The sequence below is a fragment of the Hylobates moloch genome, unplaced genomic scaffold (assembly GCF_009828535.3).
Source record: "Hylobates moloch isolate HMO894 unplaced genomic scaffold, HMol_V3 SCAFFOLD_54, whole genome shotgun sequence".
NCBI lineage: Eukaryota > Metazoa > Chordata > Mammalia > Primates > Hylobatidae > Hylobates > Hylobates moloch.
Window position 1 is genome coordinate 321,587 of NW_026652329.1, and position 25,369 is coordinate 346,955.

The 25,369-nt window shown below is 41.9% G+C and overlaps 1 protein-coding gene across 1 annotated transcript; it reads left to right on the forward strand.

The window, feature by feature from the left end:
• The first annotated feature begins 5,349 nt into the window (after window positions 1-5,349).
• Window positions 5,350-25,167, forward strand: LOC116463707 (Y-box-binding protein 1). The gene is made up of 8 exons (XM_032146928.2): window positions 5,350-5,728; window positions 6,418-6,481; window positions 16,299-16,332; window positions 19,001-19,090; window positions 19,453-19,755; window positions 19,988-20,070; window positions 23,597-23,862; window positions 24,797-25,167. The coding sequence occupies exons 1-7, from the start codon at window positions 5,563-5,565 to the stop codon at window positions 23,829-23,831; spliced, it is 975 nt and encodes a 324-aa protein (XP_032002819.1). The 5' UTR covers window positions 5,350-5,562; the 3' UTR covers window positions 23,832-23,862; window positions 24,797-25,167.
• Window positions 25,168-25,369: the final 202 nt, after the last annotated feature.

Sequence of the window (25,369 nt, forward strand, 5' to 3'; positions counted from 1 at the left end):
ATAGCCCCAGGACTTTACAGCTCTACTTATTCCAAGGATGTTCCCAGAAGGATCAATTTGGTTAGTTCTGGATTGAGCCCATGGGGAAAGGGTCACTAACTTGACCTATCTACTTACCTCAGAGCATCCTTGAAAGAGTCAAATAAGAGTGGATATGAAGGTAATTTGTAGTAAACAGCAACAATACCTTAGAAAATGTTAGTTTTGGGACCGGGTGCCGTGGCTTACACCTGTAATCCCAGCACTTTCGGAGGCCAAGGTGGACAGTTCACTTGAGGCCAAGAGTTCAAGACCAGCCTGGCCAAGATGGTGAAACCCCATCCCTACTAAAAATAAAAAAATTAGCTGGGCTTGGGGCACTTACCTGTAATCCCAGCTACTCTGGTGGCTGAGGCACAAGAATTGCTTGAACCTGGGAGGCGGAGGTTGCAGTGAGCCGAGATCGCACCACTGCACTCCAGCCTGGGTGACAGAGTGAGACTGTCTCAAAAAAAGAAAATGTTAGTTTTGAAAGGAAACAGCTCAACATATAAAGATCTCACTGAGCTGGGTGCTGTAGCTCCTGCCTATAATCCCAGCTACTCGGAAGCCTGAGGTGGGAGAAACTTCAGTGCGCAGAAGTTCAGACCTGCCTGGGCAACGTACCAAGACCTTGTCTCTACAAAACAAACAAACAACAACAACAAAAAAATTAGCTGAGTATGGTGGCACGTACCTGTAGTCCTAACTGCTTAGGAGGCTGAGGCAGGAGGATCCTTGAGCCTAGGTGTTTGATGTTGCAGTGAGCTTCAATGATCATGCCACTGCACTCCAGCCTGGGTGACAGAGTGAGACCCCATCTATTTTGAAGAGGCAAAGAAGAAAGTTCCCTGATGTTTCTTTCATGAGGCACTTTCTGTTTGCTCTCATTCTTACTTGCTTTCTTCTGTCTTGTGGATGCCTCTTAACTACTGGCTGCAAGATACTGCAAGAGCAAAGGTAGCAAACAGCTGAATTCTATGACAATAGAACTTGGTTAAAAGTGTTGTTTCAGTGTATCAGATGACAAGAGATGGTGATAAGGGCCCTACAGTACAGACATTTGCAACTGTCTAGCCAAGGAAACATACTTCAGAGGACATTGTAGAGAAAGGACTGTCATCTAGAGGAGGAGAGATTTTTAACTAACTATATAGGGTGGGACTGTAAAGAGATGGGAAGGAGGATGAACAGCTGTGATCCGGAGCTGACCTTCTTACGATGGGCTGGTCAGCTGCACTGTTACATCTGGCACCTACATTCTATGCCAGTCTTTGTCCTAGGCCCTGGAGCTAGGTAAGATGTGGCTCATGCTTGTGATAGGAGACAGGGACAGTTTCAATGCACGGTGGTATTAGAATGTGAGCCTGTATGAAGGCAAGGCAGGACATTTGGGGTTTTTTTGTTTTTTGTTGCGAGACGGAATCTCACTCTGTCGCCCAGGCTGCAGTGCAATGGCGCGATCTTGGCTCACTACAACCTCTACCTCCCAGGTTCAGGCGATTCTCCTGCTTCACCCTCCCGAGTAGCTGGGACTACAGGCACATGCCCCCGTGCCCGGCTAATTTTTTGTATTTTTAGTAGAGATGGGGTTTCACTGTGTTAGCCAGGATGGTCTCGATATCCTGACCTCATGATCCGCCTGCCTCAGCCTCCCAAAGTGTTGGGATTAGAGGCGTGAGCCACCACGCCCCACCTTTTTTTTGTTTTGTTTTTAGCTGCTGTGTCCCCAACACCTGGAAGAAGTAAGCTTCTGGAATCTAATAGATGCTGAATTAAGTATTTGTTGCATGAATGATAGTGGTATGAGAGGAAGAGGGGAAAAAAGGGGAAAAAGGCTTCTTGGAAGAGGTGACGCTTGAGGTAAGTATTGACAGGCTTTAATTTGCCAGATCAACAAGGTGGTGAGGGCTTTCTAGGAAGAGGGAACTGTGTTCTTACGCCACAGTCTGTTAGAGATGGGGGGACAAAGTAAAAGTTATTTTGCAGAGAAGATTCTTGGGATGAATCCCTTGCCCATCACATCACTTAAAGGCAGGCACTGGAGTTGTCTGTACTGTGGTCACCACGGACAGCTGGGTGGTGTGAGCTCCCAGGATGGCAGGGAGACTAGCAAAGCTCTGGAGTGGCGCTCTCCCACTTTAGAACAGCCATAAACTATTGGTGCTTGTAGAGAGGTGGCTACAATAAATTATTTTTTGAGATATAGTTTCACTCTGTCACCCAGGCTAGAGTGCAGTGGCACAATCTCAGCTCACTGTAACCTCCGCCTCCCAGGTTCAAGCGATTCTCCCTCCTCAGACTCCCGAGTAGCTGGGATTACAGGCACATGCCACCATGCCCAGATCATTTTTGTATTTTTAGTAGACATGGGGTTTTGCCATGTTGGCCGGGCTGGTCTCAAACTCCTGACTTCGAGTGATCTGCCTGCCTCGGCCTCCCAAAGTGCTTGAGGCATGAGCCACCGTGCCTGGCTGCAAACTAGTTTCTTAAACAGCTCATCCTCAGGCTCACTGAGCACGAAGAGAGCTGAATGAAGTAACTGGATGAGTAAGTAATGATACTTTTTAAAGTAACATTGAAAAGACAGATGTTACACAATTTCTATTTTTGCTTGAGAAGCCATCCCTTCAAAGCAGTTACATAGTGAGGCTGTTCACTTACTCGTAGAGGTGCTGCTGCAATATTTTCTAAGTGTCTTTGTAACTGGAGAAAAGCTCTCAAGCCTATAGGGCAAGCTTTTAAATGTCCTCAGTGTTGGCAGAACTGCCTTTTGAGGAAACATTTTAACATTCAAGTCATCTGGAGCTGGAACACATGAATAGCAGCTGTGGAATCCACCCACTCTCCATACACATTGCTGCTGAAAGCCTTTTTCACCTGGATTACTGGCACAGCTGCCCAGATGACCCTTCTGCTGCCAGTACCTTTTTCAATTCATTTTCTACACCATGTCGCTCATTTAACAAATCTTTTAAGGTATTATGTGTCAGGCACTAAGATGCCCAAGGAAGTCACAGTCTGGTGGGGAACATTTAATTAGAGCAATACAGTGTGTTAAGACGGGAGGGATTCTTAACCTAGTAGCATCTGAGCCAAGACCTAGAGGATGAAAAATTAAGCAGGCAAAGAGGAAGGAGGAAAGGAAGAGTGTTATATGTAGAATTTTATGTAATACTCCAAACGAAACAGGGGCTAAAGGACTCCACTAGATGACAGTCCTTTCTCTACAATGTCCTCTGAAACATGTTCACTTGGCTGGAGAGTTGCAAGTGTCTATTCTGTAGGGCCCTTGTAATATTTCACCATCTCCCTTGTCATCTGATACACTGAAGCAACACTTTTAACCAAGTTCTATTGTCATAGAATTCAGCTGTTTGCTACCTCTGCTCCTGCAGCCAGTAGTTACAAGCACCTGGAAGGTTGGACAGGGAATACAAGACTCGACTCTAAAGACTTCCCTTAGAAGTCATAGAGTCCAGTAAACCACATTATGGAATCTGAACTACCCTAAGGGTAATGGTAGTCACTGGAAGATTTTAAGTAAGACAGTGTCATGATCAGATAGATGTTCTCAAAAGAACTTTCTGGCTGTTGTGGTGGGTAACATTAGAGTAAGAAAGAGGTAGCGAGGTGTGGTTAGTAGCCAACGGCACTGCTCTATGCTAGGGGTCAGCCGACTACACTCCGTTTTTCTGTGGCTCATGAGCTAAGAATACAAATGGTTTTTAAAATGTTTAAATAGTTGAAAATATGTAAAGATTCGTGTCATGTAAAAATTAAGGCTGTTTTCAAGCTCCAAACCTGAGTAGTAAGTCAGAACCACATGGTCGGCCAAGCTTATATTATTAACTATTTGGCTCTCACAGAAAACGGTTCCTACCCCTTGCTCTAAGCAATTGGTGATGAGGGCCTACAGTAGTGACAGTAGGAATTTAAAGACTCTGACATTTAGAGGGTTTAGGACTGACTCAAGAACGCCTTTAGAAGGTGGAACTCACAGGTCTAGACAGCATTGGTAGGGGTAAGGGATACTGCATTGGCCTCCTAACTGCTTTCTCTACTTCCACTCCTTGCCCTTCTGCAACCCATTCTCTACTCCGCAGCCATTTTTAAAAAGATGCCCCTCCCTACTTATGACTCTAAAATTGCTCTTCTCACTCTTCCCCTCAGGATATATTTCCAATTAAATATACCTAAGTGACTGCCCACCTCTGCAACCCAATGTCATATTCGAGTCTTAATGAACTACTTGACTGCATTTCCCGAGATCCCACCTCTTCTCGCCTGTACCCTGTGCGCGGAAAGTCAGCCCTCCACCTTCTCCCTGCTTCCACTCCCAAAATACTTCGTGGTTTTGCAGCTCTGGAGTATTTACCGTGTTGGCTGTTTAAATTTCTGCCTCCATCAGAAGGCAGAAACTGACTCGCGAACTATTCCATCCCCAGCCGATAGTAGACGCTTAAAAAAGAACGAAAGAAGGTGGGTGGAGGACTTCAGTAACATCAGGTGGCAGCCTCAATTTTATCGTTTGTGAAACGTGGATAGTAATCCCTCAATCACATGGCTGTTGCAGGAATAAAGAGAAAAAACAAAACAGGCTAGCTTGTTCAATAAATGAGAGTTGAATTAAATCTGATTTGTGGCCAGTAGAAAAAGACGTGAATACTTGGAAAGGAAGACACATTTTTTTAAATATATGCCTGGTAAAACGGATCAAAGGCAGGTCCCCATGGAGCACACCTTCGCCCTAAACATGCTGAACCCGGACTGCCAGAGCCTGCGTGGTCCCTCCAAGGTGACTGCTCCGACAAAAGCGTACGCTCTTCAAACGCATACGTTTAAGGCAATTCCAGAAACCCTCGGCTGTGCCGCGAGTACACGGCCATTAAAGAAAAAACGACTCTATGCCCGCTGTAACGTTCTCAGATCACAAGGACCGTATTTGGAGCTGGGAGGGAGGGAAGCCTTTTCTTCACGGGGGGCTAAGGCGTCGTCGAGCCCCCTTCCAATTCCGGGTCCGGCCGGGTAATCCCTGCCCAGCGTTCGGGCGTGCCTTTTTTTCAGCCGAGACACAACCCTGAACGTGGGGCCCGCCAGCCCGGCGGCTGCCTCGTGGAAGTCACGTTCCCTCTGCCCGTCCTCTCAGGTACTCTATGGTTTTCGTGGCCGACTACTCTAATTCTAGTTCCGGTCTCTATGGCGGCCGGCGGAGGCAGGAACGGTTGTAGGTCGGCTGAATTAGCCGCCAAAGGTCCAATGAGAGTGGAGGACTGATAAAATATTAGCCAATAGAAACCAGGGATTGGGGTCAGGTGGGCAGATTGACAGTATCACTAGCCAGTGAACAACGCCTAGGGCGGGTCGCTCGTAGGGCTTATCCCGCCTGTCCCGCCATTCTCGCTAGTTCGATCGGTAGCGGGAGCGGAGAGCGGACCCCAGAGAGCCCTGAGCAGCCCCACCGCCGCCGCCGGCCTAGTTACCATCACACCCCGGGAGGAGCCGCAGCTGCCGCAGCCGGCCCCAGTCACCATCACCGCAACCATGAGCAGCGAGGCCGAGACCCAGCAGCCGCCCGCCGCCCCCCCCGCCGCCCCCGCCCTCAGCGCCGCCGACACCAAGCCCGGCACTACGGGCAGCGGCGCAGGGAGCGGTGGCCCGGGCGGCCTCACATCGGCGGCGCCTGCCGGCGGGGACAAGAAGGTCATCGGTGAGGACCGGACAGGGACGGGGGTGGGGCCCTCGGGCAGCCCGGCAGCGGAACCGTTAGCCGGAGCTGGGCGAGCCGGCGGGCGCGCGGCCGGTGGGCACTGACTCCGCGGCGCGCGGACGCCCATCCCCCCTGTTCCCCCCTCACTCCTTCTCGCGGGGACCCGCCCGGCAGGCGCGCGCGCACTGCTTCCCGCGCCCCCTGTGGACCCCGCGCGGCCGCGCGCCCCTCCCCCAGCGGCCGCGCGCCGCCGACCGCGTGTGCGACGGTGTCCCCTCCCCGCCGACCGGCCTCGTGCGCTCGGGCCCGCACGCCGTTGTTCGCGTCTCCCCCACCCAGCTCCCTTCCGCGTGTGCTCGGAGGGCGCGGCGCACCGCCTACGCAGGCCGGAGCGGCTTCCCCTTCCCTCACGTGCTCTCCGTCCGCGGCCTGCGCACACACGCATCCTGGGCCCGCGCCCCGCGCCTGCCCTGGAGCGCCCCGCGCTTCGGACTCACCCACGTGTGCGGCGGCGGCAGTGACTGCGTGGCCCCGGCGCGGCCCCGCACCCGGGCGGTGGAGAGAAAGGGCTGTCAGGTGGCCGCGGCGGCCAGCGTGCGAGGGACCGGATGCCCAAGCCGGGCGGGTTTGGAAAAGGATAGCTGGATAGCTGGTAATCGTGGCTTGTTTTGCTTTGTTTTCTTTTCCAGCAACGAAGGTTTTGGGAACAGTAAAATGGTTCAATGTAAGGAACGGATATGGTTTCATCAACAGGTGAGCTGCCGGGCTCTGAAGCCTCCATCCCACCTTCTTGCTTGCTTCCTGCTCTGTCGGCTTCTCGGGGCTTGGGAAGCCCCAATGCACAGCCCTGTTCTGAGAGGCATTTACTAGCTCTGGTGCATTAGTATGATTTTTTTTGTTGTTTTCCTTGACGACTGGAGGGATTAGTGGATCTAGAGAATGCCTTTGTTTTGCAGCTAAATATTAATTTGAAGCTAACTTCAAAGGCTTCGTCACAGTACAAAGCAATTTAAAAGGCAAGCGGAGTGAATGAGCCATTTCTTAACAGGGTAAACGGGAAACTACGGTCCAGTACATTTTTGTCCTTGTCATCCTTTTCTACTTTATTGAACTCGGTATTTGAGAGTGTGATCCACTGACATCGGATATTTACGCGTTGTTAACATTTTGGGGTAAGAGGATTTGACGTGTCAAGTATATGAGGTTTTGTCATCTTTACCGAGAGGTTGTATTGCCTTTGTTTCACGTTTCATTTTAATACCTGAGATAAATTTTGTCTTAGCACAGCTTTGACCAGAGAGAACTGCTTTTAATAATAATATATTTGCAAGAAAGTGGTTTTTTTTCTTTCTTCAGTTCTTATTTTTCATTCTTCCTTGTCTTAAAATCATAACCGGTTAAGTCGATTTCTGTTAGATCCCTGGCTGTAGCTTATTAGAGTGGCCATAGTCACTGGTAACTTGACATTTTTTTTCCTGTTTGAAGGCAAAGCTGCAGACACGTCTTTAGGAGTTACCCTTCGGGTCGTTTGTAGCAGTGGTGGTGGTAACGTGCAGTAGACCACTGTATTCCATGGGCTCCCTTGTGAGCCGGGCATCATTTTCAAGATGGCTGCCAAGGCTAGTAGTGCTAGTTACATGGGTGCAGAGCACTGGGTATGCCAGTAGCAATCTCGGCCTCACAGGTATGGTACTTAGTGCCATTTCGGCATTCTCTTGCTTATTTAATGTAGAAGACCTAAGCAGATGATTAAAAGAACAATGTGGAATGGACAACAAATGGGCAAATCAAGCTTAAGGACAGAATCATTGCCTGATGAAAAACTGTTCATTAGTCAATCATAGAGTATTGTGGAAACACTCAGAGTAAGAGATGAGCATTTGATGATCTATTCTCTACTTTTGCAATTGTGGGAAAATATTTTGTTTCTTCCAAAATCTTAGGATTTTCCAACTTGTTCTATACTGTTTGCATTCCTGGCTGGCCGAAACTATGTTTTTCATTAATTTTTTGATAATGGCTTACTAGCAAAGAAGGAAAGGAATGCTTATATATAATTGGTATACTGATAGCTTTTTAACTGATCTCTCTGAACTTATTAGTGTTTTAGTTTAATTTAAGTGTGCTTACCTTGGGAGAGTGCCTTGTTTCGCTGCATTTTTTTGAAGTGGGCATAGGTTATGACATTTTTTGAAATCAACAGTTTTGTCCAAAATAAGAGTAATACCTTTACATTTTATAAGAATTTAGTCCATGAGATACTATTCATTGAATCTCTCTGTTCTGAATTGGAATCAACTCAATTGGTCATCCCCCAGGGCAAGTTATGAATTGGCTTCTGATGGTCCTTTGTTTGGACTGTCCTAACCTCAATTATTTTGTCAAATTAACTGGTTAAAATGTTCTTCATGCTTCTGAACTGGTTGTTTCAATGATTCTGGGACTTTTTAATAAGATGCTGTAAAATCCGACTCCAATTAAATACAGGGAAGATTTGCTTTAAGGAAAATGTATGTGATAAAAGAAATCAGTTTGGAAGCTAGCAGTTGGTTCTATATGTAGTTCGTGTAGTAGAACAGATAGACTTGGCTGGAGGCACCTGTCTTTTACAAGGAAGGGAGACAGACTGACACGTAACGTGCTGTTTTCTGTATAAAGGAGAGGGTGCAGTGTTGGGGATGACTATTGTGACGACTTTTAATTGCAGTTTTTGGATGCGCTGGATTATATATTCTAGGATTGTAAGGAATTTTTATAATTACAATATTGTATGTAAATTTTCTGCCTTTAAAGACATAATTTCATTGTAAATGTGTTTATTCCAGCCTGAATTACCACCTGATGAATTGTTACAACCTTGTTAGAATTAATTCGTGAAAGGGCTTCTCCCTGATGGTTATATTGTGAAGAAGGTGCTAAATAACATGAGCATAGAGCTTTTAAAAATAGCAGAAGTTTTGGCTTTATTTTGTTAGACTGTGTAATCTAGAAATTCTAAGAAATTCATTGAGTTATTCTTTTGTGAGCTGTGTCTACAAAACATAATTGGAGAATGTGACTAGAGGGGTTTATTAGCTCCCCCCAGATTACTGTTGAATTTTATTAGTGGTTGAGAATTGATCCGTATTCACCAAAGATTACCATGAATTGGCAACAGTTTATAGTGACCAGAATAGGAATATTTTTCTGTTTCCAGAGTACTTAAAATGTCTAAATTAATAATTCTTAATGTTTTGAGGTGAAGAAAGAATTTGGAGCAAAGGTCACAAATTTGTGACCTTCTGGCTAAAACTACTCCCAGATGCTTTGATTAGACAGTACAGTATTTTTTAAAGGAATTGGGATTAATTACTAACATTTATAATTCAGGAGATAACACCAAGTAATCTAGATTATTATATTTTTAAGATCTGAACTTTAGCTAGCTTTGGGGGCCTGTATTTCCACATAAGTAAAAACCACCTGGCCATATTGTCACCACATTTAGGTGGGGTATACTTTCTTTACGACTGTTTGTCGTGCTTAGTTGTTTTAGGTTGCTGACTTCCCTTCACGCCTGGCCTCTGTGTATGCCTTTGAGTTTATTACTACCATGGTCTAGGAAGATGGAATAAACCAAGCCAGGGAAAGGTTTAGCTATCTCTCTTTAGTCACGCCTATCAGGTTTAGTCTCCCTTTGGGGTGGGGGCTCCCTTGTGGGGATTCCATATGTACATAACTGTTAGGTGACTTCCTTCACATGTTGGTGAAAATAGATAGAGCTAACAGGTATTTATACTAGGGTCTATAGTAAGTGCTTAAAATGAGCCAATTCACTTAATCTTTAAAAACCTTTGAGGCGTAGGTACTGTCATTCTGAGGCACAAAGGAGTTGTTACTTGCCCCCGTAAGCATAGGTGATAAGTGGCAGGATTGGAACTGTTTTTTGACTCTGGAGTTAGTCTTCACCAACTGCTGTTACGCTGTTTCTGAAATAGACCCTAGCCATTTTCAATTTGGTTGTTGTCCACATAGTTAACAGATAATTTCTTAGGGTGATTATTTTTAGCCATTGAAAGACTCTTAAATGATCCAAGTATGTCACTGGGGCTCTTGTCTGCTGACTTGCTAGTTCCTGGATTTGAAAAGCTTTCTGCCTTTCACTATCTACTTTGTGAAGTTTGGGATTGTTAAAAGTTCTAGTTTAGCACGTAGGTCAGCTGTACAAATAAAAGGACTTGCTTAATTCCTGATACTGGGAGGTGAAGAATTAAAGGAGAGAACGTTGCACCTTATCTCACTTAATCTTTTTTTAGTATGGCCTGCAAGGTAAGAATGAATATTGCCTTTTTAAAGGGTGATTTTTCTTGAGATGGAGTTTCGCTCGTCGCCCAGGCTGGAGTGCAATGGCACGATCTTGGCTCACTGCAACCTCCGCCTCCCAGGTTCAAGCAATTCTCCTGCCTCAGCCTCCCGAGTAGCTGGGATTACAGGCACCCGCCACCACACAGGCTAATTTTGTATTTTTAGTAGAAACAGGGTTTCTCCATGTTGGCCAGGCTGGTCTCAAACTCCTGACCTCAGGTGATCCACCCGCCTCAGCCTCCCAGAGTGCTGGGATTACAGGTGTGAGCCACTGCGCCCGGCCTCTAAAGGGTGATTTTTTTTTTTTTTAAAGGCAGTGGTGTAAAGTACTTAATGTGTGGTTGTTGGTTGTTTGAGGTGGAGTCTCTCTGTGTTGCCCATATGGGTCTTGCACTCCTGGGCTCAAGTGATCTTCCAGCTTCAGCCTCCCAAATGTGTGGTTCTTAATAAAAGTGTAAACCTTTGGAAGGATGTCATTACCAAAAATCTCTTGGGCTGTTAAAGTCACACTGATCTTTAAGACTTGATCACAGTAGATCCATTGCTAAGCCACATAAGTCATGGGTAGACCATAACATAACTGACAAAATGTTATGGCACTAGGGAAGGCTTAAAGACTTTTCTGCAGGTGCTACTAAGGGAGAGATGTCGAAGGTTCCAAACTGGAACCCTAAAGACAAACATCAGTGACATGTATGCAGGAGACATTAAGAGAGATTTGTATGCTGGTTATATTAACCATTGATCTTAGGCTGGCAGGAGGTCATCCATGTTCACCAAGTCACTGATACGTGACTTGGAGAATACTTGACTTGGAGAATACTAGTAGGTCCCACTCCCTGTGTCCTCCCAAAGTAGAATCCTTTACTCTTGAAATCTAGGATAGAGAACTAGCATCCAGTTTGACTCGTGAACAACGTGAGTTTGAACCACACAAGTCCACTTACACACAGATTTTTTTTTGATAAATGTATTGGGAAAATGGAGATTTGCAGCAACCTGAAAACTTCAGATGAGCCACGTAGCCAAGAAGTATCCCCCAAAACAAGGAAAAGTTGAGTATGTTATGAATACCAAAAATATGTAGATACTAGTCTATTATTTACTACCATGAAATGTACACAAATCCAGTAGAAAGTTAATATGGCCATTTGCAGTTGAGAAATGTAAACAAACGTAAAGGTTCAGGCAGTATTAAATCATAACTGCACGACATTCACTGTAGTAATATTGTACTATTATAATTTGTAGCCGCTGCCTGTTGCTACTGCAGTGAGCCCCTTAAAATGCCATGTGACGCCAATCGTCTTCACATAAACAGTTTATCTCTCTAGTAAATTGCATGTCAGTAAAAAGAACTTGTAGTACTCAGGTATTGTGGTTTAGTGCAATACTGTAAGTCTTGAATAGCACCGTGGGACCCATGCAAAGTGGCTCTAGTGATGCTGAGAAAAGTCATGGCATTGTAAGAAAAAGTTCAGTTGCTTGATATATGCTATAGATGAGGTCTACAGCTGGAATTACCTTTCAGACAGATGTACACTTACTGTATTGATAAGTGCAGTGCTGTATATGTATTTTCTCTTACAACTTTCTTAGCATTTTCTGTAGCTTTATTGCAAGAATACAGTATATAATACATGTGAGATAGAAAATGTGTTAAGGATTTATGTTACCAGTAAGGCTTTCCAGTCATGAGTAAGCCGTTAAATTTTGGAAGAGTCAAAAGTTATAGGCAGATTCAACTGTGCAGCAGGTTGGCACCTCAAACTTCTATCCATCCTCATAGATGTTGAGTTATTCAAGGATACACTGTATTACCTTCCTGTCCGCCTAGTCCTGGGGCTGCAATTGCTGAGTTTGCTACCCTCCAATCTTAGCCCTTGGAAACATACAGTCTATCCAAAGGCAGAGTCATAGACAATATGTGGGAAACAGAAGTGAATCTGCTGGGTGTAAAGGGTATTTAATAGAGAAGAAATACAAAGATAAGCGGACGTTATTATCTTACAGTCATCTGCAAGGCTTGGAAATTGGTATCTGGTTGCTTTAGGTTATGGAGCATATAGATGGTAAATCCTGGAGTTTTTATAACCACAGGATTGTAAATTAGCCTATGTAGTTAGGTGAATTAAGGTGTTAGACTAGTGTGGTCTGGTAATCTGCAACAAAGTAGTATAAGAGCATTTAGTTACAGATAAATTTACGTATAATAAGTCTTATTTAAGGCAATACTGTGGATTGGCAAAAAAGTTTTCTAAAATTTAGCTTATTTTTTTGTGTAGATATACAGCTAGGATAAAGATAGTTATGTTTTAAAAGGAGTGGGAGGGGGTCAAACATGGTGAACATGCTGGAGTAGAGTCCTGGAGTTTGGATGGATTGGGCCATGAAAAGCAAATGCAGGAATTCCTAGTTCCTATGGCATGGAGAATTATCTGGCAAGCTGTAATTGTCTTTTGACTTACTAAAAAGTTTTCCAGGGAAGTTAAATTTTTTTGCCTTTGTTTTCCCATTTTGAGTTGCATTTTGTCTATTTTTATAAGACCCTTACCAATCTGGATAGGCCATAGTGTAGGAGCGGTAGCAATTAGATTTTAATTTAAAAACCTGGCTAGTATTAGTGAATAGTAAATGCCCAATAAATACTAAAAAGATTTGAGTCCCTACCTTAGTAATGTAAGTTATTAAGTGTTTAGTGTAGTTTTTCTCATTTTGCAGGTAAAAAAGCCAGTGAGGCAGCTTTCCTAGGTTACACAGCTGTTAATAGTTGAATCAAGACTAAAAATGTAGCAGGGCGTAGTGGTGCACACCTGTCTTAATCCCAGCTACTCGTGGCTGAAGTGCAGGAACTTGAACCCGGAAGCAGAGGTTGCAGTGAGCCAAGATCGCTAGCTACTGCACTCCAGCCTAGGCGACAAAGTGAGACTCCATCTCAAAAAAAAATTGAGTACTGTTATTTCTTTTTTTTTTTAAGATCTGCAAAGGGGTTTAATAATGCAAATATCACATATATTTCCATTTTTAACACCATATTTAAGTTTTCCATCTTCTTAACAATAGAAAGTGATAAAAGTGTTTTCCCCAATATAATAATACAAATGGAAAATATTATAGACAGTCATATACTAACCCAATGAATAAGATTCACCAGAAGCAAAATCTATTTTGGGGGTCCTATGTTGTTACATATGTACAGGGCACCAGAACCACATTTAGACTAATACTTTTTATTTCTAGTTAAAAGAAAACAATGCAGGGCACTCCTGTGACCTGCAAGTCTAATTGTCCATATGTATGTGTCAGACTATGCAGGTGGCCAAGAAGAATACAAAGAAATACTTTATCCAGCTTTGGAGTTCAGGGCCTGATTGCCCCAGCTTAAGCCCATCGGAACTTGACAGCTTGTTCATACCTCTTGTCTTTAGTCATAGTTTCTGTTTCTCCAACTCCTTTTCTCCCTAACTACCCTGTGCCATTTAGACTGGAAATTCTAACAGGTAGCTTTTTCTTTCTGAATTATCTTTACTACTGTATAATTTTTATTTTCAGAATATTCCTTATTTCTACATCTTGAAGACATTTCTTTATAGTAGATGGAAGAGCTAGAGCTTACATTCACTGCCAGAAAAGGGTCAGTTCAGTGTTAATTTCCCAGCAAACACCTGAGAGAAAAACTGAACAGAAAAGAATAGTGATGGCTGGCAGAGAGTGACACCTGCACCCAGAAAGCTGCACTGCAGGTGTCTAATATTTGAGGCTCTCCTTTGTTATGACTGCCAGTTTAAACTAGAGATTCTGGCTGGTTGCAAATTCAAAGCAGATCAATACATTTAAATCACTGGTTCAACAGATCACTCTTTTTAATGGTATGATGTTTTTATTGCAATTGAGGACGTTTTCAATAAATACCTTGAGCTTGAGGCCCTGGCTAAGTATTCCTTTTGGAGTACTGTTTTTACTGTCATGACACTGGTCAGTGAACTGTGTTGGTTTCACATATCTATCTATGTAGCCACGAAACACCTCCCTGTCTTTGCAGGAGTGCCATTACCCTGTGTGAAATGCCAGCCTTGTGCTTTCTCTGTTTAGAGACAGGGTCTTGCTCTGTTGCGCAGGATGGAGTGCAGTGGCATGATTATAGCTCGCTGCACCCTCATTTCCGGGGCTTGATTGGAGGCCCGGCTAGTTTTTTATTTTTTGTAGATATAGGGTCTCGCCACTAACTACTTTTAATTCTTTTTATTGCCGGGTATGATATTGATATGTGAATACCTGTTGTAACTACATTAGAAGGCATAACAAACAGTCAGCGCCACCACAAAATGGACTGATAAGTGATGTATTACCCAGATACCATGAGTAGCATTATCAATAATGAAAAAATCTCCACAGAAGCTGCATTTTTAGTGAATTTAATGCTTATTAAAACAGTACAGAAATACATACATGACTCAGATAACAATAAACACGTTTACTTTCTATACCAAATCTTTACATAGTCTTCTAGCAGCTGACACCCACCACTTCCATTAATGCCGATAGTGCTCCCTATCTTTGGAAAAAAATTTATTTTTTAACTTTTTTTGAGACGGAATCTCACTGTGTTGCCCAGGCTGGAGTGCAGTAGCTCACTGTAACCTCTGCCTCCTAGCTTCAAGCAGTTCTCCTGCCTCACCCCCCAGAGTAGCTGGGACTATAGGCACACACAGCCATGCCTGGCTAATTTTTTGTAATTTAGTAGAGACGAGGTTTCACGATGTTGGCCAGGCTGATCTTGAACTCCTGGCCTCAGGTGATCCTCCCACCTTGGCCTCCCAAAGTGCTGGGATTGCAGGCGTGAGCCACTGCACCTGGACTGGAAAAACTTTAAATACTCTGCCAGGGGAAGTATTGCCTCTGTTGAAAATCACTATTCTAAACTTTGCCTGCATTTGCCTTTCTTACTCTACCAGTTTTTTATTGTATTTCCCCTTAGAGCCTTAGAGTTTGAAATTCAGTCATATTGGAGAGCAGAACTAATAAATGATGGCTGTAATCTGTTTTTGTGGTGCCTATGGAGTTATGGCCAGATGGACATTAGGTACAGCCATCATTTCCCTAGGCAATCCTAATCATCTAGCTTGAAAGGTCAGTTTTCAGTCACTTGCCTTAAGTTGCTTTTACAGTTTACCTGTTCTGGTTTTTTAATTATCCTGTTCCCATCAATTAAAAATGTTCTTATAATAATCCAAGCTATAATTTACGGGTCAGATTTAAAGTTAATTTTATGTGGATCCTTTGGTGCATATGTTGCCCCCTAGTTCAGCAAGAAGCTAACAGTCAGTAAGCCAGTTTGTCCAGTTCACTGTAACCTTTGTTCCCTTTGTCATTAAACACTAGAGCTACTATTGAGCTTTTTCTCACTCTGACCTGATGGAGTAAAGAGGGTGAGGCAGGCCACTACAGGCCTGGAAATCTATTTCCTTCTCCAGTGGTGGTTCTTGCTCCTAGTGTTAGCACCTTAATCCCAATCTCCAGGCTAAAAAGTGAGATTATTCTCTACTTCCCTCTCACTTCTGACATCCAGTTAGCCGCAAAGTTTCTCATTTTGCCTCAAAAAGAGATCTCAAATGTCTTTTCATATATGGCTCCGTGGTCTAAACCTTCATCAGTCCTTGTCTGGACTTGTGGAGTAGCTTTTATAACTGGGCTTTTCCTACATTGAAACATACCTTATCACCCAAAGGTCACAGTTCACATTAGGTTTCACTCTTTGCGTTGTACATTCTGTTGAGGGGGAGGGGGGTTCTCATTTTTATGATCTCAAGGAAAGTTGGTAGTTGGGAATGGTGAAGAAGAAATGATTGAAGGATAAGGTGAGAATGTAACTACTACTTCTGTTGGTAACCATGCTCTAGAGGTAAGACGAGGGTGTGCTAGAACAGTTAATGTTTAATAGGATAAGGAGGGGCAGAATATATGTTGCTAGTCACTGCTACCCTCTTAATTATGGCTCAGTAGGTCACACTTTTTTTTTTTTTGCCTATCTTATGGGTAATGAGGCTACAACTGTTCGCAACTGCTGAAGTCTTTAAAGCAGAGAGCATGGTGGCTTGTGTTTTTTTATTTTTGCCAAATGTCCTGGTAACTAATTGGCAGCCAGAGAGTCTCTGGGAAGATTAATCTTTGACAACATGAGATTTATTTCATTTTCTAACTTGTTCAACTTGGTTCTGTCTTGCAGGAATGACACCAAGGAAGATGTATTTGTACACCAGGTGAGTGCTTGTGTAGATATTTGCACTTCTGATTCAAGGATTGTGAGAAGAAAAGGTTAGATATGTTCTCAACTTTTGTTCCTTATGAAAGGTTAAGTCCAACCACCAGTTTATTTACTTACTACAGGAATAGTAGCGTGCTTAAAATGTATACATGGAAATGTGTTAGAGTTGACTTAATTATCCTGGACATTTCAAATTGGAATTTTGTCAACAGCTGTGGCTTTCTCAAATGTTGAGTCAAACTCACTGCATTAAATATTTATACCTAATTTCAGATGAACAGATTATTCCATGATTCTAAAGTTGAACAAATAATGTTGCTATAAATACACAGAAACTTTGGCAACAAGTTTTCAAAGGCTTTTAGGTGTACCTGTAGGGACAAATCTCCATAATCAAGGGTAGATAAGACAGACCTGCAAAACATAGTAATTGAAGTGAATACTTGAAAAGTAGCATAAAGAGCCTTCTACTTATTTTGAATCACTTTGAATGGGTATTGGGTTTTTTTTTTTTTTTTTTTTAAACCTTTGGAGAGTTTTGGCTGGCTTGGAAAATGAAAAAATTCTCACTAGTTTAAGGTTAAGTGGGGGGAAATGTGACAAGGTTGGCAGCTGTTCATTAAATAATTTTTAGATTGGCTTCCAGTGTTTTGGGAAGAGAAAACTGTTAACATAGGATGAGTACTACATACTGAACTTTCTCCTTAAGTATCATTTAGGGAAAATGTTTGCACATTCAGGAATTAAGATTATTGCTAATGTAAATCACTGCCAAGTGTATGTTAATACTTCAAATTTAGATATGCTATAGGCTACATTGAATGTACTTATCCTCAGAGATACGAAATGAGTACGAAAAAATATGTTTGTGCTATCAGTTTTCTCACTAAGGCTTTTGAAATATTGTCAACTTGTATTAAAATTAGAGACCATAACTACTTTTTTGTACTGTAATCCAGAAATCAAAAGACCTAAAGTCAATTTCCATACTCTCATTTAATTAGATATTAGCTTATATGGCAGCATGTTTCATAGGAAGGGCTGTCATAGGCTGGTGCTTTGTAGGTCACTGAAATGTCCTACACAGCATTCGATGACAAGGAAGAAGCTGTATCAATTTCTAGTACATCCAAAACCGAATCAGGTAGTTCAGGGTCAAATGTAATTATGGAATCATTTAAATTCTAAATGTAAATAAATACAGGACTACTTCAGACAAAATGTTATTTTAAAGCAGATGTTTTATAAAATTGGTATTCTTGTTTGGATGAACACAGCTCACCTGTTCCTTACTCCCCTTCTGCATGTTCAAAAGAATATGTAAACTTAGGAACAAGAGACAGCAAAGTTTCTCAGTCTTGTTGCTTGTTGGCAACCCTTAAGGGTTGGGGTTGGGGCGGGGGGTGGAGATGTTGATAAAAATAAAGAGTTGGGATTTTAATTATCCATAATTCTGCTATCCCCTATGACTGCAGGTAATTGATAGTTGGCTATATCTGAAAGGTATGAAAACTATGTGACAGTTTAGATGACAGATGAGATCAATTATTTGACTCAACTCACCCAGTTGTACTATTCACAAGGTGCCACCAATATGCTTTCATTTTTTTGGAAGTGGTTTCAACATGTAGTTGTTTCTTGGGACTTTGGCTGCTCAGGTCTTAGTGGTGTATCAAGGAGACTGCAGTTCTGGGCAACTTCACTTAATTGGCCTCAGATTCGTTGATTGTCCTGTCTCCTCTGCAGTGGAAATGCATGAGTGATCCTGTAATGGATATAGCTGAGATTTGGAATAAACATGGGATTTGGAGACCCAATACCTGGGTTTAGAAAGTCTCCTTACTAACTGTGTGACCTTGGGCAAGTCACCTAACTTTAAAGCCTGTTACATTATCTGTATAATGGGATTAACAATACTTTCACATGTCCTGTCTCATAATGAGATTGAATAGATAGTAAGTGAAAGAATGTTGCAAAAAAATTTCATAGAAACATGAGATGTTACTCTTCCTCCCTTCTCTTAACAGTCTGGAGAAAGCAGAAGCAACAAGTCTCTAATATAAGATTTATTGATCTGGGGAGGTGATAACTAACAATTCCATGCAGTCAGATCATATAAAGAATGACGTAGTTAATACACGTGAATTGCATTTCCACTGATGTATTATCAGATTGGAAGGGATTTTGGTTGACATTTGTAATTGAGTTTGATATGGTAACACAGGGGCAAAGTTGGTTTGGTCAGCTCTGAAGCATGCAAAACTAAACTCGCCTGTCATCTAAACTGACCCAGTGTGGGGCCACCTTCTGCTATTAAGTGCAGTCTTCAGGGGATAGATGGATATCCTCATTTGTTAAAAGTTACATATAATGCTTTTGCAAAAAGCAGTCTTTAAAATGTTGTGTCTGTCTTGAGTGTTAAATTACTCGTTTTAGTTTTGCAAATAGTGGTAAAATGCTGGGGCCTTGTATGATTGGAGTGTTTTGTTGAAGTTGGGAATAGCGTGGTCCCCGCTTTCCTAAATTTATTGATGGTTTGGTCTTATTTAAAGCAAATCTTAAGTGTATATCCAAGCTAAAATAATATTGACTCTGGTACATTTTAAATGAAAAAGCACATTATTCTCCCCTGTTAATCTATTTTTGGAATGTGATATTACTAGACTGCCATAAAGAAGAATAACCCCAGGAAGTACCTTCGCAGTGTAGGAGATGGAGAGACTGTGGAGTTTGATGTTGTTGAAGGAGAAAAGGTGAGGATGCTTTTTGTGTCAAGGTTTGACTTCAGTATGGAAATATTTTGGAGGTCTCATCCATTAGGATGGTGGCTCTAATGTGGATGGATGTGTTCAGGTGACCTCATGAACACAGGTGCCTCAAGCCTAATGTTCTGGCTGCAGTTAGAGGGCAATCTCTTCAGAACAGTGAGGAACTGATATTTAGTCATTTCCGTGCACCCCTGGCCACACAGTCGCGCCCCCCCCCCCCCCCACTTTTTTTTTCCTTAACTTTGTTTTGTTTTTTGCTTTGTTTGAAATTGTTCTGATTTCCTTTTGAAAGTGTTGAAAGTGTTCTGATTTCCTTTGTCACTATCAATATGTAATGGCTTTTGTAGGGTGCGGAGGCAGCAAATGTTACAGGTCCTGGTGGTGTTCCAGTTCAAGGCAGTAAATATGCAGCAGACCGTAACCATTATAGACGCTATCCACGTCGTAGGGGTCCTCCACGCAATTACCAGCAAAATTACCAGAATAGTGAGAGTGGGGAAAAGAACGAGGGATCGGAGAGTGCTCCCGAAGGCCAGGCCCAACAACGCCGGCCCTACCGCAGGCGAAGGTTCCCACCTTACTACATGCGGAGACCCTATGGGCGTCGACCACAGTATTCCAACCCTCCTGTGCAGGGAGAAGTGATGGAGGTAAGTTTCACCATCAGCAACAGCAATGTGATAAGTTCTGGTAGGACTGTTTAGAGCTGTTAATCATACGGAAAGCAACTTGGATTCCTAGTAAGAACCAACAGGATTAATTTATAATGTAGTCACAATTACTAGATGGTCTTTTGTTTGTTTTTTAACTCTTGGATTTATCTGGTTGGGTTTTTTATTATGTTACTGACCCAGTAGGCTTGATTTCCATTGTCTTTTTCAGGGTGCTGACAACCAGGGTGCAGGAGAACAAGGTAGACCAGTGAGGCAGAATATGTATCGGGGATATAGACCACGATTCCGCAGGTATGGTCCACGTAAACATGTTTCTATTAAACTTTCGTCAAACCTGTGTTAGGACTCAGCAATACCATGCCTGTCCTGTAGACTGTTTGACTCATTTTTCTGTTAACACTTCACGTTTTCTTTCATCACATGCCTAAGAGGTGAACCTATTAAAAACATCTTGTATAGATGAGGTCTGCTTTATACGTAAATTTTTTTAGAAAATGATGAGGGTATGGAATTTCAAATTTTCTGTCCTTAAACAGGTAAGATAATATTTTAAACCACACCTTTTAAACCTGCCTCCTTGGTAGGGAGAAAGGAAAGCATTAGGAGTGTCTGAATTGTACCATGGCATCAGTGAAGAATCAACAGTGTTATCACTTGAAATGGCATACATTATCTTCCACTAAACACTTCTCAGTTTAGGTATTTACCCCCTTTTTTTTGGAGTGAGGGGTTGTCAGCTCAAAGTTGCAAAATGAAATTGCTCCACCAAGAATTTACATTCTGGGGGTTGAAATCCAGTCTGTCGTTAGACAATTATCTACTTGAGTGGGTATTAGAAATCTTATTAATAGATGTCATTATTAGAGTAATCGAGGAAAAATTCCATGAGCCAAGCATATTTTAGTCCATGCTGTAGTATACTTTGAGGCAGTGTTCCCAGTCCCGCGGTGGTAGGATAAGAATGGTGTAATAGTTGTTTCTCTAAGGATTTGATATAAAAGCATTGCGTTTTCATAGGTGATCCCTAAAAACTGACAGGTACCTCTGAAGAATCAAACCAATACAGTAATAACGCATCTTAACTGATCACTTAAATCGCAACTTTTAAATCCCCAGATTTTTAAGTGTCAAGTTTATTATTCTAGAAGTATCCAACATAACCAAAATATACTGTGAGTCTGTAAGAGGGGGTTTCTGTATATAGGTTTTTAAATTTTACCAAAGTTGGAGCACTTAGTGAAGTTTTAGGAACTAGGGAATCTAGTCAAGGTTATATTACATATATTTATCAGCACATGTACATTGAGAGTTTTGCAAGAGCAGCTGATGTCATCATATTTCTTGTATTGATATATGTCCTGTCCTGAGTTTTCAATTAAAAGAGCTGAGGTCCTAACTGATCACTACCACAACTGAGGATCTCTGATTCAGTTTTCTACCAGGAGATTGTGTTAGCCAGATGCTGGATGTTGAAGATAGATGGGTTTTTATTTTTCGGAGTAGGTCTAAAATAGGCTGTCATGGCAGTGCATCTATTAAGTCCATGGGTTCCAGCAGCAGAATCTTTGGTTTACCTTTTTGTTGCACTGAAGAGCTTAAATGTTCTGCCTAGTTTCATTGATGTCCTTAAAAATAGCATAATTTTGTATTTGTATTCAGTGCCTCAGTTCACCGTTGAGTAAATTGTTTATCTTTATATTGACGAACAAGAAGCTTGAGGTTGATTTATCTCTTAGCAAGGTGTCTTTGTCCATTGTTACCCCTCCAGTGCAAAGGTTTTTGCCTTCTGGTTTAGGTTAAACTTAATCTCTATGTGTTTCAATGTTTAGAATGCTCAATCCTGCCAGATAGTTGCAGAAATAACATATAATTGCTTTGAAGTTATCAATGAATGCTAGACTTTCCAAACTGCAGGAATCTTTTGTTCAAATGAGAGTAAATGAAATATGCTGCCCCTAATGCATGGAATGGTGTGGTGAAATCTTGACTGGTGTGGGTTCAAGAGCAAATTGAAAGAGAAATCTTAAGACAGAGTATAGTACAAGTGTTGCTGAAAAGGAGACAAATAGGTAGTAGTAAGGGGAAAATGGGGAGTCAAAAGGGGAGGTTTTTTGTTGAGAAATAATATTTATAGGCTGAAATGCAATCCAGGATAACAGTTGATGGCAGGAAAGTGACTGCTGGAACTGTTTTCTTCCTCAGAGAGGGTAGGGTTTTGCCCACAGGTGAAAATGTTGACTTTTTGTTAGGAACCTGATGTTTTCCTGTGTAAGAAAAAAGAATACATGGGCACGCATGTGTTAATGGGAAGACATGGAAGCCTTTGGTTGCTCAATTGAGACAAAAGAGGAAATTTGAAAAGTTTGGGGCAAAGAACCCTCTAGAAGAGAAAATAGAGATGGTAAATTTATGAGTAATAGGATAACGATCATAAATTAGAAGTGAGTTCACCCAGCTTGGCTCTTTGTTTCTAGCCATTTGGGCATCAGGCTCAGATTGGGCAGAGAGTTGGATTTATCCAGATTTGGTTTATCCAGATCTGGTTTGACTTATCCAGATCTGGTTTATCCAGATGAAGACACTGGGGTAGGAATTGGTCATATGATTAATGGTAGACTTTATACTTAGATATATCTAAGAGGTGAGAAAAGGGGAAAATGAGGGTTTTTTTAAAATTGTTTTGTAGAGATGGAGTTGCACTGTGTTACTCAAGCAGTCTTGAACTCCTGCCCTCAAGTGATCCTCCCCCGGTGCTAGGATTACAGGTGTGAGCCACTGTGCCCAACTTTGGAGAGAGATAAATAGGTGATAGAATCGCTGTATTACAGGTCCTAGATTAAGAATGAGAAAACAATAAGGAATTACCTAGAAAAAATAGGAAGGTACATAATTGGAAAGTTGGGTGATATAATTGAAAAAACCCAGGTAGAAAACAGCTGGACTGGGAGGTCAGTCTGAAAGCCCAGGTTATTAGAAGCTGTTACACTCGAACCTTAGTGATAACTGCAGTAAGAAGAAGATAGTAAATGGAGCAGAATCCAAAATAAGATGGAAAGCCTACAGTTTTTAGAAACTGGGAGAGTTGATTTAGAAGCCACAATAAGGTTAGAACAGTCACCACTGTAGGGTTGCAAAGAAAAGTCAGAACAATTTTGTCGAAGATTCATCATGAGTTCCAAAAGATGTGGGGAAAGAGTTTTAGAATGTACAAAGGTAAATGTGAATTTATTCCCATGATGACTGATAGATACTAAAGGCCTAGGGCTTTCTGGAGTGCTCAGAGTATGGGTGGAGGAAAGGCCAGGAATCCATCATTTCTGAGCACTGGGGGAAAGAAAATCCCAAAATTTAGTATCTTTATCTTGGTGATTAAAAGACTCAAGCCTGTAATCCCAGCAATCTTTGGGAGGCCAAGGAGAGAGGATAGCTTGTGGTCAGGAATTCAAGACCAGTCTGGGAAACATAGCAAGGCATCTCTACTAAAAATCAGACATTAATGAGATGTGGGGGGCTTGCCTTATAGTCCCAGTTACTCGGGAGTCTGAGGTGGGAAGATCACTTGAGCCTGGGAGATTGAGGCCACAGTGAGCTGTCATCATGCTATGGCACTTTAGCCTGGGCAACAAAGCAAGACTCTTCCCCTACTCTGCACCTGCCCCCGCCCCAAAAAAAATCCATCTCTTTACACAAATTGCCTACAGACCACTTGATACAGAATGGGCCAGACATGGTGAGTTAGTTGTGAACCAACTGGTTACACTGGTGGGTGTGTTGGAGAAGGTTTTATCATTCTTAAGTTTGACACCGTTCATTGCAGGGGCCCTCCTCGCCAAAGACAGCCTAGAGAGGACGGCAATGAAGAAGATAAAGAAAATCAAGGAGATGAGACCCAGGGTCAGCAGCCACCTCAACGTCGGTACCGCCGCAACTTCAATTACCGACGCAGACGCCCAGAAAACCCTAAACCACAAGATGGCAAAGAGACAAAAGCAGCCGATCCACCAGCTGAGAATTCGTCCGCTCCCGAGGCTGAGCAGGGCGGGGCTGAGTAAATGCCGGCTTACCATCTCTACCATCATCCGGGTAAGCAAGCTTGGATGGCCATCCATTTATGGCAGTTGTGAGTGGTGACCATTTCATTTTATTAATGCGAGAGTGGAAAAACCTCAGTTCCATCAGCTAATGAAAGCCATGTTATTTATAATGTGTTCTGCCCTATTCTTAATTACCTAATATTTCATTTTAGGAATATTGAATATCAGAGTCATATTTGGCCACCCCTCAGCTAGTTCTCAATTCTGACACTGGAGACCTGTATTTTCATGAGTATTTTGAACTATTAGTGCTTTCTATCAACTTTTCTGAATGAATTTTATGATTTCACTAGTAAACGGAGTAAAGTTTTGCTAGCTGTATTCTGAGAAATATGTTAATTACATTATTATTTATGCATTATTTCAAAAAGGAAGTGGGGATAGCTATTAGAATTAACCTAGATGGTGACAAATAGAGCCCGTTTGGGGAAAATGGCAACATCAATATAATCTTTTAATCATTTCTAATTGTTTTTTTGTTGGTTTATGTTGTTCCCGGAAAAAGATGAGAGTGTTTTTGTGTCTAAAAAACTCCTAGGAGAATGACACGTGGTTTATCATGGTTTATTTAAACTGCCTGTAGATTAATAATAATAATTCTCTGGCAGACCACATTATACAATTACGTTCTTGTTACTTTAGCTTATTAGTTCACTTGTTTTTATTACCCTTAATTCCAAAATTAAGGGATTCCTTTTCATTCCCCTTTTTGCATGATATCGAGAGGTATGTGATTGTCCTTCCCTCCAAAATTAGCATTCAACAAGCGGTGCTTTTGGTTTTTTCCCGTTTACTATTTGCTGGATGGCAAAAGATCTGTTAATGTCTCCCAGTACACAAGTAATGTAAGCTAGAGCATGTACTACACTAAATGAAGATTACCATGAATTCTACATGATCATCTTTATTTTTTTTCTTTACAGTTTAGTCATCCAACAAGAAGAAATATGAAATTCCAGCAATAAGAAATGAACAAAAGATTGGAGCTGAAGACCTTAAGTGCTTGCTTTTTGCCCGTTGACCAGATAAATAGAACTATCTGCATTATCTATGCAGCATGGGGTTTTTATTATTTTTACCTAAAGACGTCTCTTTTTGGTAATAACAAACGTGTTTTTTAAAAAAGCCTGGTTTTTCTCAATACGCCTTTAAAGGTTTTTAAATTGTTTCATATCTGGTCAAGTTGAGATTTTTAAGAACTTCATTTTTAATTTGTAATAAAAGTTTACAACTTGATTTTTTCAAAAAAGTCAACAAACTGCAAGCACCTGTTAATAAAGGTCTTAAATAATTGTCTTTGTGTAAATTTGTCTAGTTTTGCTTTAGTTTATAAGTATTTAGCTATTTATAGGACCCTTAGCTTGACCCAGTCTATAAATAGATGATGCTCACTGCTAATTCCCTCAGGTAAAATGTCTTCAAAATCTCTAATCCTTTAAGTGGCAAGCCTGTGGGCCCATATTAAAAATTAGAAAATACATACTCTGATAACGGGG